The 18,772-nt window shown below is 40.2% G+C and overlaps 2 protein-coding genes across 2 annotated transcripts; one reads left to right on the forward strand and one right to left on the reverse strand.

Annotated features, from left to right (window-relative positions):
* The first annotated feature begins 5,274 nt into the window (after positions 1 to 5,274).
* GNPNAT1 (glucosamine-phosphate N-acetyltransferase 1) lies at positions 5,275 to 9,545 on the forward strand. Its single transcript, XM_053474562.1, has 6 exons — positions 5,275 to 5,357; positions 7,511 to 7,683; positions 8,025 to 8,087; positions 8,468 to 8,595; positions 8,740 to 8,801; positions 9,098 to 9,545. Exons 2-6 carry the CDS (start codon positions 7,530 to 7,532, stop codon positions 9,243 to 9,245), a joined length of 555 nt encoding a protein of 184 aa, XP_053330537.1. The 5' UTR covers positions 5,275 to 5,357; positions 7,511 to 7,529; the 3' UTR covers positions 9,246 to 9,545.
* Positions 9,546 to 11,406: 1,861 nt separating this feature from the next.
* STYX (serine/threonine/tyrosine interacting protein) lies at positions 11,407 to 18,495 on the reverse strand. The gene is made up of 10 exons (XM_053474561.1): positions 18,321 to 18,495; positions 16,679 to 16,711; positions 16,234 to 16,287; positions 16,042 to 16,139; positions 15,062 to 15,122; positions 14,435 to 14,471; positions 13,734 to 13,824; positions 12,804 to 12,876; positions 12,356 to 12,449; positions 11,407 to 12,159 (listed from the first exon to the last, which is right to left on the reverse strand). The coding sequence occupies exons 1-10, from the start codon at positions 18,375 to 18,377 to the stop codon at positions 12,086 to 12,088; spliced, it is 672 nt and encodes a 223-aa protein (XP_053330536.1). The 5' UTR covers positions 18,378 to 18,495; the 3' UTR covers positions 11,407 to 12,085.
* Between the last annotated feature and the right edge of the window lie 277 nt (positions 18,496 to 18,772).

The following is an 18,772-nucleotide window of genomic DNA, read 5'->3' on the forward strand; positions in this document are numbered from 1 at the left end:
ATGGCATTTGAAATACCCCCTGTGGTTATACATAGATTACCAGTGAAACAAAAGAATTGTTAGTGGATATGATTTATTACTGGAGATGATGGGACAAAATTATCATGGTGCACTGCTGCTCAATGGGCGGGTTACGGGAAGATCTCCAAACACTGCATTCAAAGACGTCATATCCAGGCACACACGTATATATAAATATATATATTATATATATATATATATATAGGCTCACAGCACCTTTTAATGCAGTGAAGATGCTGGACGGGGTAGTGGGTCGCGCTGCTCTGGGTCTGGCCAGGATATTTCACAACTGGTTTCATAGAATACCAATCATCAACCTTAGGGATTTGTGGAGTTAGGAAAGGGATCTGTGGACAGAGCTGTATAAATCAATAACTAATAACCTGGGATTTTTCTTTAATATATTTGACATTATATTTATAGTGTACTTATTCGGGCTCAGGAGGGGACGAACTGTTTTTTTTATTAATTATATTTCTTCTAGTGTAAATGAGGGGCTAAATCCACAGGCTCCCAAAAATAAAGCACGTCAGTCTACATTATTTTAACGTTTAACTAGGGGAATTTTTAAACATGACATGGCAGCTGATGGATAAGAACATTTGCAATGCCAGGAGTGTATTTTATTCGGGAGAAGGGTTTTATCAGGTCCTGTAATCAAGCTTTGTTTTCTTTATCTCAGCTCCACCTGAGCCCCCCAGCGTGCAGACAATAGACCCCTATTAACATGGCTCCAGAGGGTTCGGCCTTTATATACATTAACACTTTTGAGACCCAAATATAATTATGTTAATCCACTCAACCACAAATAATCTACTGTATTTATATTCATAGTTTATATTTACAAATTAAAGGGGGTTTGTGTTATTTTACGCAGTAATCCACAAGGCTTGACAACCCAAGAACACATCTTGATGTTACACGAAAAAATAACATCTGTAAGTTTTCCGAGACTGTTCAAGGGGCAAGATAAATGACAAATATTACCCCGGGCAAAGACTTTTCATATCGCACCATGCTTTACCCTCTTAGTACCTAGTAGGATGAGATTATTATCGGGTTCTACTTCTACGTTAGACTCATTTCTGAAGCTGCAGCAGATTCTGTGCAATGGCGAAGAGTGAAAACGAATAATAATGTTACAATTGACAATATAAAAGTGGACAATAACATTGAAACACTGGCACGGAAGAAGAGGGTCCTGGTCTGGTAAGTTTACAATCTATTAGACTTTCTGGTACAGAAGGAGAAGAGGGTTCTGGTCTAGTGAGCTTACAATCTATTAGACATGCTAGTACAGAAGGAGAAGAGGGTCCTGGTCTAGTGAGCTTACAATCTATTAGACTTGCTGGTACAGAAGGAGAAGAGGGTCGTGCTCTTGTGAGCTTACAATCTATTAGACATGCTAGTACAGAAGGAGAAGAGGGTCCTGGTCTAGTGAGCTTACAATCTATTAGACTTGCTGGTACAGAAGGAGAAGAGGGTCCTGGTCTAGTGAGCTTACAATCTATTAGACTTGCTGGTACAGAAGGAGAAGGGGGTCGTGCTCTTGTCAGCTTACAATCTAATAGTATGTGAGTTTACAATCTAATAGACATGCTAGTACAGAACGAGAAGAGGGTTCTGGTCTAGTGAGCATACAATCTATTAGACATGCTAGTACAGAAGGATAAAAGGAATCACCTTTTTTGGTACACAACTGCGAGGCCTACAACTATATTAGAGAATGCAAAGAATGGGGTAGGATCACGAAACATTTTTTCTTTTTCATGTTGCTCAGGATAGTCAGGGTCATTCTACCGCTGTAGTGCGTTAACACTCTGTCCACGTGAAGCAGAAGGCAGAAGGCTTTTTATGCCACTTCGAGTGGGGCACCCACGTCTGGGACTTTAAAGACACAGCAGGGATCCATTCTAGGAGTTCTCTAATGACTACTTCCACAGTCTTCAGAGCTCCAAACAGTTACATGCTCTCCACACGCAGACTCATACACGGATAGTAACTTATTGTATGATTACAGTCCTGCCAGTAACAGACAAGCAGCAACAGGTGCAGATGATTTGCTTCCCTTCTTCTTCTTTCATTCATGCCTGTGTCACGCATTATATGTTTGTTTTAATATGATTAAAGACTCCATCTATTGACTAGCTGCCAAAATTATGAAGGAAACAAAGAGTACAATCGCCATTCACTCTCTTACACATTCCATAAAGTGCTTGATTCACTAAATACTATGTTGTGGCGATCCCAATTCTTCTTGTGAAATTATATATATAACATATCATTGTAAAAATAAAATATTCATCTAATACCTCTTGTAATAGCTGCATATATGTGATTTAAATGGTTGAAAGAAAAGAAAAAACAAACACGTATCTGACCTAGATGCTGCAGCCCCATTGCTGCAGCTGCCCTCCTCCTCAGTCAGTGGTAGGAATGCACACTCGCAGCATAAGGGTATGGGAGTTTAAACATATGGCGCTGGGGCTGATTGTTGCCAAGTATATCACATGTACAAAGATGTGTTCAGCGAAGCATATCTCCTATGGGCAGAATAGCTGGGGGGGCAGGGGAAGGGGTCGATGTATATGGAGGGGGGGATTCTATAGAATTCTCCGTGCATTTGCAAAAGGAACATAAACATTTAAAGGGACCACACAGCGATCTGGAGCGTCCCTTTAATAGCTCATGCTCAGATCTGCTATCCCATCGTTCACATACAGACCGCTATAGGGTGTAGCCCTGCGTATAACGTTCACATCAACAGAAGCACCAACCTCTAAAGCCACTGTGTGTTTCAGACAGAAGTCTGTTTTGGGATCCGCGGCTGGGTGGGAAGGGCATCCTCATGTATTTGTTGATAGTATTATCTAATTACATTTCTCTAACAGGATTTGAGTGTTTGATATACAAACATTAAGCTAATGTATGGATGTAAAGTCATGTATATGCCGCCATTATATACCGCAGACACAAGTCATGGTTTGGGTTCCCTGCCGTGAAGCATTAGAATGCACCCAAATGCCCCAAACCGTCTGGGCAATCAAAAAACAAGAGGGGGTTAGAGATACAGACCCCCCCTGGGGATCGGAGATGGCAGCTTTAACATTCACAAGAGCAGAGCCCTTATATATTGTCAGTCTTAATCTTATTGTGTCTCTATAAATAAAATGTGACATAATGTAATATTCTACAATTAGTTCTCATTTTATCAGCTCCCTTCTCAGCTGGGTGTTGGGTGACTGCTATTACTACCCCAAACACTACTCTGTACCCTTCCTGAGATATAAACAATACCTTGGACATCTTGAAAGAGTTTGTGGCTGCAACAATTTACGCAGCGCTTCTTACAGTCCGTACATTCACTGGGTCTGGCGAGACTAGAGCTGACAGACTAGGATAGACTGATTCATTAGGTAGAGAGAGCTCGGCACAGAGGTTTACAATCTAAATAGATTAAATTACACAAAAACGAAATATTCTTGAATAAAAGATCCAAGCTTTAGCCGCAGGAATGAACATTAACTATGCATGATCCTCAAAAGCATTTGATTATTGCTGTTATTCAGCTAAACTGGGTCGGATTATCACAGAACCCAGGGTGGTCATTAATCCCCCCCACGCACACATAGTATTCTAGCTACAAATTGACATTTTTGCAATTTTGGATGCATTTTATACATATTTAAATACGGCACGAGCTATAGAAAATACCACACTGATTAAGATTATCCCATTTGGCTGGCTGCTATATGTATACATGGTATATCTATATATGTTATACACGTATATATGTATACATGGTATATGTATAGATGTATATGTGGTATATGAATACGTGGTATATGTATACGTGGTAAATGTATAAATGTATATGTGGTATATGAATACGTGGTATATGTGTATGTGGTATATCTATATGTGATATATGTATATATGAATACGTGGTACGTGTATACGTGCTTCTTACCGTCCATACAGTCACAGGATACGACAAAACTAGAACTGACAGATTAAGGGGAAATATATTAGGTAATGAGGGTTTATTTCCAAAAAGGGGTATGTAAGGGGATATGTCATAACTGGGGACACTCTGGATTTAACTGCAGATCTTGGGGTTCTTGGTCAATACTCAGGGTGAAGGTCCGGAGCTGGCCATACACGTGATCCCAACAGGTAACATGGCACTGAAATGCGGCCCTCCCAACCTCTGTACTGGTGGAAGTACAAAACTTTCGAACAATTTTTTTAACCCTTAAAATGTTGACTTTTCCATGATTTTTTGCCAGGAACACTTAATTGTCTTGTGATGCAAAAACAAGCACCGATACGCTGCTGGAGTTCCTTGAATTGAAAAGGAGCCGCAACCCTAATTTGTAAATCTTAATACTGCCAGCGAGCATTGTAGGGGTCACACAATTCTTGTGGGTGTAAAGATCGTTTCCATAATAGTAATATTTACCCTAAACGTTTGTAGCTCTATTACCAACAGCCCTGGAATAACCCCGGGGACACTAACCACAGGCTCACGAGCTTTGTCCAGGTTTTCTGCCGTAGTCGGGTACGATTGAAGGCAATTAAATGGATGATTCTCTTCGTGGAGAGATTCTGGAGCATCTGGGTATAGAAATAAATACATGTTTATTGTTTACAAGTTCAGACAGTAAGTTCATGCAAAGTGAAAGCTGAATTAGAGTTTACAATATTTCCCCATCTACCATTTAAGTGCCACAGAGGTTATCCGTAATGTAATGTAAGGAGGTTTTGCTTCACTGAGAGGGTGCTAGGTAAGCGGAACAGCCTCCAAGCAGAAGTGGTAGAGGCTAATACAGTGTGGGATGTTTAGACTTGCATGGGATAGGCATGTGGCTCATGTGATTTCAATAAAGGGACCCGGACAACTGGCCCCAGATACCTAACTGTTCTAAAACAAGCTTCCCAGAAGGCCAAATGACTTTCATGAAAACAAAGCAAATAGATCATATACATACTTTTTACCGTTTCCCATTACTGACCATCAATGGGCCCAAATGTATTCAGATTAACGAGAACGCGCGTGCAAGGAGCTTTCAGGCGTTAGTAACCATAGCAACGCACAGCTAATCCACTTCCTGCTTCCTTGCTTGTGGTTGACGTTGCATTACGGGTTCCGCCCACACAAGGCCAGTCCTCCTCTCGCACTGTTGTGATTGGTTGAAAGCTTGGGCTCGCCGCTCAGCTGCTGACGTCACGCCACGTCTTAGTTTCCCCAGTGTGCAGGCACCGGGGCCTAAAGGATTCATCAGAGGGCGTTAAGTGGATCGGGACAGCAGACAGCCGGTCTCTCTCTCTCGGAGGTAAGTATCACTGTGAATACCTTATCCCTCCTGTCCGTTAAATCACTAACCCGTCTTCCGGGATCCGAAGCCTGGGCAACTTCTGCCAACCGGCTGATGCTGGTGATCAGCTCTCATCACTCTCAGCCTATTATATGTGTGATGGATTGGGCCTGGAGGTCTGTAGTGTTAGTGATGTCGAGTAGCAGGCGCGGTGTCTGGCACAGAGTAAAACACTTCATTTAATGGTGGGCCAAGTTCCTCTGCACCGGTTTTTTAATCACGGGCCAGTGTCTGGTCTCATGCTCTGTGTTTTAGGCAGTGGGTACCGGTACACTCCGAATTCACTGCGGGCCACTGTGTCTGATCTGTCTATTAGCCAAATCAGACACAGGAGCAGGTACCAACCATCTCTGTGATCACTGGCTGGCAGTGATTGGGTTAAGGCTGATGTGTAACACTGTGATGTCACTATATGGTTATTATTATGTGGCATGGCCATTATGGTTGTAATGCATTGATGCATAATAATGTGAATTTTATTGCTCAAAGTTGATCTATTCTAGCGAGTTAGAAGATTATTAGGGGAATAGAGATTGGGGTGCGATATTCCTTCATCTTAAATCACCCCCATTCCTAAGAGATACACATATGGCATATAAGTTCCAATTTAACTATTTACTCACACCTATTACCTATACACCACTGGAGGGGTCACTATTTTTATTTATTAAGCTTACCTAAAGCAGCATCTTTTTGGGCATTTTTTCATGAACTTCTACAAATCATAATTAAGGTTAAGGTCATAAATCCATTTTCTTTACTCTTTGGACTAATAGCAGGATTATAATACTGAAATATTAAAATGTGCGGCTGCTGATTCTGAGTATAGTTCCTCACAGTATATATTCAATTACCATACCAAGGGCTATCAGTAAAAGGATTCAAAGGGATCTACATAGATCGGTTGTCCCAGTGGGGATCCTTTGTCCACAAATACCATTTGATAAGGTGACGCACAATAGGCATAAAGGACCTTTTGCTTTTCTTTTCTATGCTAATTGAGCAGAATGTCTGGCAGAATTCTAAAATAAGCAATTATCCCCCATTGCAGCGCTGTACAATGATTACTTTACCTCAATGTCCAGTTTCCCAACTTACCAATAATTATTATTGTATTCTGTTTTCTTTTTCCCCATCATATTCCACCCTGGGTGTTTTTAAACAAAACAAAAAAACACCAACCAATTACATGGTCCAATCAGCAGAGACATTCAATTAGTTGCTATGGTGATAAGCATACATGGGAACATCCAGGCTCCTTTTCAGCATGGCGGTGGGCGGTCCCGATGGTGTGGTGGGCGGGTCCCCCTGACATTGTGTGCGGTGCTAGTCCCACATGCAGGAAAACGCCATGTTTGTAGGGGAAGTGGGGGGCACTAACGCCTCTCCAGCAGCCTGGAGTTTCTCCGTGGTGACCTGGAGAATTGGCGAAACCCAGAGAGAGAGCTCCCAGCGATGTGATACTTTGGACTAAAATCACTTGTTGGATATAACCCCCGTTATATATCGGCACCAGTAAAGTATGGCATAATATACCCCTTACTGAGGCATTGGGCAAGCTTTGTATTAAGCTGCTATGTATATAAGCTGCTCGCTCCCCCGCAGAGGTACCAAAGGGAGGCCCTGTCACCCCCTGTGCGCAGTGAATAAAGTTTCCAGGAAAAAAAAAAAAACTTACTCTGTAGTTTTTTTTGTTTTTTTTTTACTTGACATCCTGGAAACTTTAATAGGTTTTGCCTGCTGTTCAGGTCTGAGCTCATAGTTTCTTTAATGATACGTGTAACATAGAGGCGTGTTGCGTGACTCAGAGCTGCAACTTAATGGAGTATATTGTTTCTGTAATGGAAAAACATTTACAAACCTATTAGTGGTAAATGTATCAGTATAAAGTGGGGCATTCTGTCCTAAAGTGTGAATTGTATTAGTTCCATAATGTATATTTATTGGATATTATTTACTGATTAAAGAACACATTGGAGAAAATAAATGCAAGAATGACTGGAATTCAATTATTACATATTAACCCGGAAAAAAAAGTAGTTTAAATAAGCTTATCGCAGAACTAACAGGACACTTGGCTTGAGTCTGACTTGGCTTGATGTTTGTTTTAGGATTTTCAGTTTTACCACCATGATACCCGATGAAACACCCCTGTTTGACCCGAGGTTACTGGAAGAACTGGACTGGACCCAGAACACAGCGTCGTTTTGCCCGGCCATCTCTCCCGTGCATCCCGGGGACGGCCTCGTTCTTAGACCACTTTGTACATCTGACGTGAACCGAGGTATTCATCCAAAGCATTTAAAACACCCAGAAAATAAATCATTCATTTCGCTGTTTAAAGCAGGGGCATCAAACTCCAGGCCTCAGGGGCCGACTCAATACCCTAGCTTGATTAGTGCCAATTTGCTTATCCAGTTGCCAGGTACTGTTGTCTTGATCCATGTATTGCACAATGCAGCGTAGTGCGAGTATGACGTCATCCCTTTTAATTGCCAACATACTTAATGTAGCCGTGATACCATGGAGGGTTTTATCACTATGTGAGCTCATTGGGGTCCGACGCTTACATTTTCCTGCATGATTTGCACACATTTATATTAAACTCATATTCTTTTATTGCAGGTTTTTTTAAGATACTGAGTCAGTTGACAACAGTTGGAGATGTTACCACTGAGCAGTTCATGAGTAAGTCCCTTTGTGCCGTCTGGCTCCTTAGAACACACCTTTTATTACTGTAACTTCTATTCGTAAGCACCAACATAGCTGTATACAACTGTGACTTATTTAAACATGTTGTAGGCCCTGCTTGCTAGAATTCACAATTGACCTTTTCTATCTTATCTATATCGAATTACTGTAGCCCGCAAAGGCCAAATGTATCCGGTTTGTTATCTTTTTAAACATTTGGCAGGGAGATTATATACTTCATCTACTGGTTTAACTGGTCTTTCTGGTGTGTGACAATAACCTTGGCAGAAGTGCAGCACTCTAAAAGCTTATGAACTTCAATGCCTATGATCCGAGCGTCAGAAATAAAACTCCTTCCTTCTTCTTCCGCTTAACAGAAAAGTTTGACCACATGAAGAAGTCTGGAGATTATTTCGTTGTTGTGGTTGAAGATATTAATCTCGGGCAGGTTGTTGCCACTGCTACCCTGATCGTGGAACATAAATTTATACACGGATGTTCGAAGGTACGTAGAGTTACTTTAAAGGCCCAGGCTAGAAACGGAAGGATTTTAAACCTGGTTGGTGTTACATGACTCTTACGGAAATAAGCCCCTCTAAACATCAAAGCATTTCCCAGGAAAGTTTTCATTAATGACCTGTTTTTACAGAGGGGCCGAATAGAAGAGGTGGTTGTCCATGATGAATGCAGAGGGAAACAGCTTGGGAAACTGTAAGTAGTCACAGGACCTGATGTTCTGTTTTAAATATCTGTTCACTATATATTATGAAGGTGCCACTCCAGCGAGATTCTGCTTCAGGAAGAGCTTGCCTGACCCTGTATAATGTATAGCTTTATCAGCAACATTTCTTAGGTCTCCTAACTAACCTGTTAGGCTATACATTATACAGGGCCAGTTTTGTCCTTGAAGTGAATGGAGGGTGCTCAAACCACAGCCAGTGGTTTAGTGAATAAGCCCCAAAGCGTTGCAAGGAAGATTCAGAACGTTTTTTCCCCCTCTCTTTCAGGTTATTGTCGGTACTTACCTTGCTAAGCAAAAAGTTAGAATGCTACAAAGTTACTCTGGAATGCAAGCCCAAAAATGTAGCCTTTTATGAAAAGTTTGGCTATGTCGCATCAGATGAAACCTACATGCAGAGCCGATTCTTCGACTAACCGCGCCCGAAATCTTACCATAGAGCCTACAATGAAAATCCTCTGGGGGAGAGAGTCTCTGTAATATAATTTGTAAATAAGCAATTTTACACTATTTTTAGAAATGTTAAATTCTTTAAAAGGAAAAAAAACAACTTTGGTTTTATTTCTTTTGGGTTTTTTCACAGAAGACAAAATATATTTTTTAACTTTGTTTGCATTGTATTTTTCTAAAATGATTGGTCATTATTAAAAGGCTACGGTTTCTGATGAACATTTTTCCGTCAGAGGTTTTCCATTAAATATTTTATTAGAAAAGCATTGATTTTGGAAGGCAAAATATTATCAAAGGGGCAATCATACAAATATATATATATATAATTTTTTTTACTTACCAGAAAAAAAAAAAAATCAGGGTTTTGTGTAAGGTCATCCTTAAATAAAGAAATTTCCCCATGAGAAATGCATATTAACCCTTTGCATCCAGTGACAGGTACTTCCAATTCTTGGCATGGATGCCTTTTGTGTTTCAGAATCACTTAAAAGGTTTTAAAGATGGCGTCAATTTCTTTTTCAACGGGTTTTTACAAAATACAATGTGCGTAGCAGCGTCATGGTTTTTGTATTTGTTCTTGCTGTTATCTTATCCCAATCTACTAAACAGACACCTTTTGCGCTCTTTTGGCAAATAATTACCTATCTTAACCCAGAGACACTGACAGTTTAAGGTCTCTGGAGTAAAGGAGTGCATTATCATTGCCAGAAGTGATGTTTGAGTTTAAAATGTAAACATGACATCACCGCTTTTAGTGGCACCCTCCATGTTTGCAGTAAAAGGGGTTTATTGCAAAGATGTTGAACAAAGTTTACTTCTCTTTACTGCAACACCACAATATTTTAAACCCGATTACCTCTTATTTTAGAACTGTATTTATTGATCCCTCAATATGAGGAGCTGCACAGAAAGGGTTTTTGATTCTTTAGCTAGCCATTACATTGTTTACAGGTACACAAAGGCATTGTCTGGACATTTTTCAAACAGTCATTGTTACAGCAAACGGATCTAATGTCTACCACACATCTTTCATTAAAAAATGGTCGCTAAAAGGCTTATTTATTTACAAAGTAGTAATTTGTTGTGAATGAAAATACTGCTTTATATTTTTTTTTCATTCAACAAAGCTGGAAACACTTTTTTTTTCTCCGCCTAATGGTAGAATGCCTTTAATTTATTGGTAATTTAAGATTCAATAAAATGAATTTTTAAATGTCTGTATTCTTGTGGTTTTCTGGGGAGGGGGGGTTATTCCCTTGGGACAAAAATTTTAATACAAAGGGCTGGGGGTAATAAATATGGCAGTGGGGGCATCGACAAGAGTTTCGTGGGGCAGCAAGGGCCGGGCTGGGGCAAGGGGCAAAAATACAAAAAGGGGCAGTTAATGATAAAGCAGTGTAGAGCTTGACCTGGTGTGTGTGTGTTTGGATGTCAGTGTGGCAGAGCCTGTCCTGGTCTGTGTGTGTTTGGGGGTTGGTGGGGCAGAACCTGTCCTGGTGTGTGTGTCGCTGTGGCAGAGCCTGTCATGGGGTGTGTGTGTGGGTGTCGCTGTGGCACAGCCTGTCCTGGTGTGTTTGGGTGTTGGTGGGGCAGAGCCTGTCCTGGTGGGTGTGTGTGCGTTTGGGTCTCCTAATCCGGCCCTGCCTCCAGTGTGCGACAGCTTAAATACATCTTGTACCGACAGTGTGATCCAGCCTTGTGCGGTTTTATTTGGCTAAACTTGTTTTAAATGGTTTGTGGACTGACTTTGTTTTACTGTTTAAGTAATTCAGTATTGATAGAATGCCATACAAGTTGATCAAAAAACTTTTCCGCTGCTTTTTTCATTATCGCCAATTTAACCCTGTAATAATATGCATTATAAAGCTAAAAGGCCATATTTTCTCTCAGTGATAAATGAGTGCGGCCCACAAACACATACATTTCTGATGAAGTGGCCCACTGCAGAAAACTTGACACCCCTGCCCTAAGGGGCGATGCTACAGCTAAGAAGGTTATAGAGCACAATAGGGGAATAAAAACTAAACGTTTACATTTAATTCCAATGTATCTTCCTAATATTAGTGGTCTTGCCGATATACTTGTATACAATGCATGTACATAAACATATTCCATAAAACTGCTATATTTCACTTTAGTTTTACAGTTTGTTTATTTGGAAAACATCAGTACAATTTTTTTTTTTTTATGAACAAAAAAAGTTTTTTGGCAAAAGCCACAATAGAAATTGCATAATAAAAAGGACTTCAATACGTTTTTAGTTATTAGCAGTAATGTGTACAATCCGTTTCACTTATCAAGTATGCTTTTGTATATAACCAAGTATGTTAAAAATTTCAGAACTCCTAAACCTATAAAAATGTATTTACAAAACACAAAATTTTAGCAAATATTTCAATACTAAAGCCTTTTCTTATAAATAATTTTCTAATGTGTGTATATATACACATATACATATATATACATACACACTGTCATCCCTCCCAAACATTTGCATTGCATTCAATTAATTTATATTTTACAAATAAAGGGGAAAAAACTTCAAGTATGAAAAGTGCGTTATTGCAATAATACCTCTTTGCAGGTCCAAAAAAAAAAAAAAAAGTTACTCGCTTTTTAGTAAAACGACTGTGTAAAAAGTAGTAAAACAATTAGTGCCATTCACTCATAACGAAGAAGAAGCCAATCGTTGTCCATACATCCCAATAGCAGCACCAGGGCAAGAACAGAACTAAATATTTGTATTTTTCAGTGAGCTTGTTGCGTTCCAACCCATTCAAGTCTTCTTGTTAATGTACAGTAATAACTAACCATCATGGGTTGCCGACACCTGCATGTTTCCCAAGTCGTCATCCTCCTCGAGCATCCGCTTGAGACTTCCTGATAAACAGATGCCGAATATATTTAGTGAATACGTTCTTGAAGCTAGATCAAATATTTATGTTTTGAAAATGCCTGTGGAACTACGTATATATATCTGAGATAATACAGCAGGCAGGAGGCTGATCACCTAGGCACAATGCTATATACTAATGCACATCCATCCCGCTGTTTTAGAAGCCACTGTATGATTTACCTGTAGCACCAGACTGTAGGGATAAAGGTCTTCCTAGCTGAAGAGGAGACATCATTTTGATGGTTAACTTTGCTAAATAGATGGCTTCATATTCCTGAAATTTAATGCACACAAAAAAAATAGGGAGAAAAACGTGAAGAAAGTCTTCTGGCTTACAATGCAATATGCTATGTTTTTAAACAAATCACATATAACACACACATTATTATTAGATACACACACAAAGTGTTGCTTTGGTGAGTGAGATAGTTAAAAACTTTTGTACGAAGATAAAAGCCCTACATATTTCATTACATTAAACCGACTTCCTCAGGGGCTCATGTGAATCAAGTGAGCATTTTATCTGCCCCCGATGTGGGCAGATACACACCCACATATATACTTATAGATATACGTCTGATTTTTCAGTCTGTTCTGTAGCAATTTAATTTTTTGCATTACTTCCTACCTGCAGTTGATGGACAAATCCAGGATTGGGATTAATACAGAACCTTCTCTCTTGCACGTACGTAAATGCATCCCTGAAAGAGTTACAGACCGTTAAATAGGGGTCTTCACAAGTATGGGTAATGTTCTCATGAAAAGGTAGACCAGGCATAACAATTAGAAACTGGCACAGAGTGGGCTGTGTTTATAAAGGCACTAAGTTTATTAAAGTTCCTTTTAAACTGAGAATGTTGTTTTAGGCACACTTACCTTCTTACAGTTTATACTAAAGGTTTTAAGACGCTAACCCTTTTTGCAACATAGATATTGCATATTTACTGAAACTGGCCTTTCTGCGCCAATACTTCGCAGATTATATTAACGCATTCAGCTGCCCGTGTGACAGGCAACAGAGGCATGGAATATGCTTTAGCTGCTGAAAGGTACCGAGAACAGTCCTTGTAAACGCATAAAATAACCTAGCCGTTATCATAGCCTTTCCTACAGAATTGGAGCGTACAGGTGGGGAAAAGTATTCAGCGGTAAATAGTATTACTTAAATTGTGTGCAAAGCATACTAAACGTGACCCATTGTACACCACAGCGGTATAAATCTATAATAAATGTATAAAGTGTCACATTTTAATAAAGTTTTAAGTGCAGTTCTCGCTGGTTAGAGCCCTTTCACACAATTAGTTTTTAATAATGCCCCTTTAATTTTAAAGGGGTGGGGTTCCATCACAACTTTACCAATCCCCCCCCCCAAGCTACTGTTAGATCTGGCACGGATGCAGCCATAAAGATTAAATGACGGCGGAGGGCTGCTAATCACGCAGCGTGATCTCCACATCTCTGCTTTAAGGTGCTTTTAATAGAAAGAAATGGATTGTAATTACATGAAAGAGGTTGCCACAGAACACAAGGAGAGGTCATATGAAGATGCGTCCTGTACCTGTATTTGATTCCAAATGTTTCCATAACGTATGCAATAACTAAGGCGGCACTTCGAGAAATCCCTGCGTTTCCATGTATGAGAACTTTTCCTGTACACGGAACACACAAGAGTTTCACGCATGGAAGGAAGACAAAGAGACAAATGACAAACCAGCGTTGCTTGCAAAAACGTACCATAAAGTCTGAATACTTTCATATTTAAAAAGGGACACTGTCATGATGTTAGTTACCAGATTTAATATTAAGTAGTTTTACTGGGACAGTAACGCTAAATATACAGAATTTCCAAGTTACTTATAATTTTTAGAGCTCTTAAACATTACACGGCTTAAAAGAATAAAGCCTGGTCCTAATCTGTAGCACCGCTAATGATACTCTGTGTATATTAAGCATCTCGACTCATTCGAATGAGAAGGGAGTCCATATATGCTCCACGTTATTAGCAGGAAAGTACAATGGATGTAGGACTACAAACAATTAAGGGTTAAATGCATTAATGGTAGAGATTTGGAGCCTCAGATATATGGCTTCATTCAGTATTAAATGTTCCAAATGTGTACATAATTCACAGAGAGATACATAATGAACCACCCAGATATAACCCTAAGAATATATAAACACACACATTTATATATTACACATACGCTAAAACAAGGGGCTGGGACAATGCGTTACTACAGAGGAAAATGTGAACGGTACCTCCAGTTTGTAAACACTCGTCAATAAATTCTTTAGTCTGCAAAAAAAAAAAAAAAAAAAAAAATAGTATATTTACATCGTATATACAATACACTATAATCAAAACAAAATTCAGTAACACCAGTGTCTGCTTTACTATAAATCCACATATTTTATGTAAAGTACACAAGTGAAAGTGTAATTGCTTGACGCATTTTGCACCTTAGTGCTTGGTCATGAGCTCTGCCAGAGTTTTTAATTACCTATCACACAAGTGAGCGTGTTAACGTGCCAGCGTTTATTTCAGATAATCTGTATTTTGCAGGACGCTGTTCTGAGATAATGAGAAGCGCTGACACGTCGTGTAATAACCAACGGGGAAGGCGTACTGTCCACACACAAAGAGATATCTGGAGGGACTGTGGAAATATGTGATGTATTGAAAGCTTAGGTTGTCTAAAGCTTGTTTGAGAAGATCTGATAAGGTACCAAACCGAGCAGATCATCCGAGACTAATACTAGACCCTTCCGTAACATCCCATTCACGCGAGTTTGGCATGTGTCTACACGCGTTCTAAAAACAAAAAAAGTGTTCTAGTATAATCAGCACAACTTTATACTATCAAAATTAACTTTCTTACTACTCACCGTTGGGAAAAAACGAATTATATTTTCAATGGGGTTATCAGCCATATCCAGTACTAAATAGCTGTAAAAATAAAAAACATTTATGAAATGTGTGAATATCTGGATGAATGGTCAGATTATATATATATATATATACATACACATACATACACACACACACACACAAATATATACATACACAATCATAGTGCATAAATACACCAAAAATATTGCCATGTAGCCTATAACCTAAATACAGTAGACACTGGTTCCCTATGCTAAAATAATTCAGGAAACTTCCAGCGTAAATGACGTGGCTGCGGCTAAGCAGTAGTCATTTAGGTTATCAATTCTCCTATGAGCCCAGCGCAGTGCTGATAATCCTGTAAAAACCTGTCAACGATAACCTAATGGGGGACAAGCGGGGCTTCATGGATAAACCCCTCAACTGTACATAGATCAGCAGACTTAGGATCTGGTGTCTAAGCCAAAAAGCAATGTAAACGGAAGACACGGAGAAAACGAGATGAGACCGCCAAACTGACCACATTCCAAATAACACCGCCAGAATCCGCACACGAGAAGGACTAGTAGCGATAGACTGGGGGGCAATCAGCAGGGAGTAGAACACTGGCCTTACGAGCCTTGTGGCTCTTAATCATAGGCTTCGTATCATTCTCCACAGCGTTGGATCGCTTTCTCCGCCTCTATCTTCGATTCATTTTGCTTTAAGACTAGTAGTAACAATCTGGCAGCATGTAATTCAGCATTGTGGGCTTTGTGAACATCCATATGGAAACTCAACAAAGTGAGAATTTTAATCATGTGTAAACCCCCCCTCTTTATCTCTCTTCAGCCTATAATCCCTTCAAACTAATATAAAGAGCATGCCATTGCGGCCTTTATATACACATATACAAACAAACGTACGCACGCGCACACTGTAAATCCCTTATGCCACAGCACCCCTCAGTCACAACGTATGTCAGGCAATAACTTACCGGAATAAATGTTGAAAGTTTGGCTTAATAAAATTTGCTTCAATACTTTGTCTGATGCAGATTATGTGGGTTATTCCATTTTTCTGAAGCATTGAGAGCTGAAAAGAAACGAAACCAAGCCCGGTTAGATCAGGACCGCTGGGTGCTAGAACAGGCAAAGTCGCTGCTGCCGTCCCAGATTTGGTTACTTACCTTACTTTTCATCGCGGCTGAATATGGACCCAAAAATAAGCCTGGCAGAATTTCCTTTATAAACAGCGAGAAAGGAGAAATTTAAACTCAACATTTTTAGACAATGTTTTGTAACGGTTCAAAATATATTCAATTACACATCGCATCCAAGAAGAGGGCTTTCTCGGCCACCATAAGTGTGGTAACCCAAAGTGACAGGAGACGCGAGAGTTAATAACTACAGAAAAAAAATCATAAAGCAAGAAGAACTTCCAGTTCCTAGAGACGGCTCTCATCGCCAGAAACGTGTTAACACCGGACGCGGGGATTTTAAAGTTACTGTTCCACCTGCTCATTAACTTGCTAAAATCTGCTTTTCCGTCAATAGAAGATGAAATTTATATTAAGGTGATAACTAAAGCCGACCTTCACTCTTTTATTATGTATTTAAATTACACACACATACCTGCATCTCCCTCCGCATCGGATACGACCAATCCTGAAAGAAAAATCACGAGATCACTGATACGTCTGCAACAAGCAGTGTGAATTCTGTCTCGTTTTCCTCCTCCCCTGGCTCAATGTATTGACGCAAGTAGCATCCTTAAGTATGCCGCTAATGCACACGTTACAGCCTCAAGTCTAACACACTGTAGATTGTAAGCTCTTTGAGCCGGGCCCTCCACACATGTTGTCTCTGTAAGTCATATTGTTACCTACTACTTGTTATGTCCTGTATAACCATTGTACAGCGCTACGGAATTTGATGGTGCTATATAAAATAATATAAATAACAACCCATGCAGGAATCGGCATGCAGTAACACAGACCGACGTCAATACGGAATGCAATGTGCTACATCAATACCTTTAAACGTTCCTGTTGTATTGTAATGTAGGTCAGAACTGACAAAAAATAGGATTTAGCTCGGTTTTTTAAAAAAAACTCCCTCTATCTGCTGCCATTGTTGCCAGTCGTGCAACATTTTGGGTGGCTTTTCGTGCACAAACACCACGGTGAGCCGATCCCGTACTTGTGGATTATCGGGGCATAGCTGGGTTTTATTTCGCTTTCTTTCATTAAAAGTAATTTTTAATGACAACATATTATGTCCAAGGTTTTATATTTAATACAAAAAAAAACAAAGGGATCGATCCAGCACTTGAAAAAAAACTTCCAGCTTTATTTTACTTAATGGTTAAAAAGCATAGTTCACACCTAAGTGCATCTAGTGCACAGGAAACCCCAAATCCAATTATATTTAATAAACTTTAACAGTTAAACCTTACAAACAGCTAAATATTTATTCAGTTTCTTAACGTGTGAACTTCTGGAGGTCAATCATTTTCTTGTTTCATAAACTCTGCAAAGTAACTCTTCGAAATGTTCCACGATGCTTCTTATTACCCCATTTAATTGAACTCCATAATCTCTTAATTGGTTTACTACGAGTACCCGTTTCTGGATCGAGAAAAATATAATTTGCTTTTTTTGAGCACTTTTGGACAAAAGAATACCTTTTTCTTGAGAATTGTTATTGCATTTTCTTTGGTAAATCCCAGAACCGCCAGGGATACCTTCTTCGGTGACAGTTACGGTTTAAAATAAAAGTAAATAAGCAGAGCCCGGATAACACACAAGTACCGCTGATTCCTTACGGCAATGCTAACGAGGTCCGGCTGTACATTGACTTTCGTTAGCCAGGGGGTCCGTCTGGGCGATTAAGACCGAGCCATTCTAGCGTTTACCACAAACAGCATGATAAGGAGTCGGAGTGTTTGTCTAGGGCACCAGGTTTAGAAATCAGAGCGGGAATGCAGCTGCCAGAATGCTTTACGCAGAATCTATTACAGCTTTGGGAACTTATTTTTGGTCTAAAAGTAGGAACGGAAAGCAGTCGTTGTTCCCCCTTAATGAATCTGTCGGGGATCCCGTCAGAGGCTGCGACACCGATTCCCCCCACAATGGGGCTATTAGGTGTTAAAGGGGGCATTATGTCCCTTAGTTTAGTGCATAAATTAACCGCCACCTTGAACCAGACGTGGCTCCTTTAAATGCTTTCCCCAAATCGCCCCCGGGACGGCTTTGTCCGACAGGCCCCTGCTCACCTCGGCGTCCTCCTTAGACGGGGGCAGGGAAGGGAACTGCAGCTTCAAATCATCCATGTCCCTGGCTCTGCGGCCTACCACCGGACCGGAGTATAGCGTGTACGAGCGAGCGGCTTACGGCACAACAAGACCGGCCAACACTTCACACACTACCGCCATGCTGCACACTTCAAACCGATACTGCGCGCAACCGCCGGCAGAGCCCGTTCCTTCACAACTGTCAATCACAGAGCGCTAGCAGCTAGAGACATAACCCCAAATCGATAGTGCCTGTAAAATATACACTCACTATAGTGTATCTTTAAAGGAAGATACGTTTTGTTTGGAGATTATGAGCCAGTGAAGGTGCAGAAGGAGCCCGCAATAAAGATCTTTAAAGGGAGTAACTAACAAACCGGACGATAGTACACCTCTAGTACATAGAACTCCGATAACTCAATGAGCGTCAAGGC

Source organism: Spea bombifrons, chromosome 9 (genome assembly GCF_027358695.1).
Source record: "Spea bombifrons isolate aSpeBom1 chromosome 9, aSpeBom1.2.pri, whole genome shotgun sequence".
Classification (NCBI taxonomy): domain Eukaryota; kingdom Metazoa; phylum Chordata; class Amphibia; order Anura; family Pelobatidae; genus Spea; species Spea bombifrons.

What these genes read in the sequence shown, in the direction of transcription:
- GNPNAT1 (XM_053474562.1), top strand. Translation starts at nt 7,530, where the DNA reads ATGATACCCGATGAAACACCCCTGTTTGACCCGAGGTTACTGGAAGAA. An exon ending in TACCACTGAGCAGTTCATGA is followed by an intron (nt 8,088 to 8,467) that starts GTAAGTCCCTTT and finishes TCCGCTTAACAG; the next exon opens with AAAAGTTTGACCACATGAAG. An exon ending in GGGAAACAGCTTGGGAAACT is followed by an intron (nt 8,802 to 9,097) that starts GTAAGTAGTCAC and finishes CCTCTCTTTCAG; the next exon opens with GTTATTGTCGGTACTTACCT.
- STYX (XM_053474561.1), bottom strand. Translation starts at nt 18,377, where the DNA reads ATGGATGATTTGAAGCTGCAGTTCCCTTCCCTGCCCCCGTCTAAGGAG. An exon ending in CGTCTAAGGAGGACGCCGAG is followed by an intron (nt 16,712 to 18,320) that starts GTGAGCAGGGGC and finishes TTTTTCTTTCAG; the next exon opens with GATTGGTCGTATCCGATGCG. An exon ending in CGAGTGTTTACAAACTGGAG is followed by an intron (nt 13,825 to 14,434) that starts GTACCGTTCACA and finishes TTCCGTGTACAG; the next exon opens with GAAAAGTTCTCATACATGGA.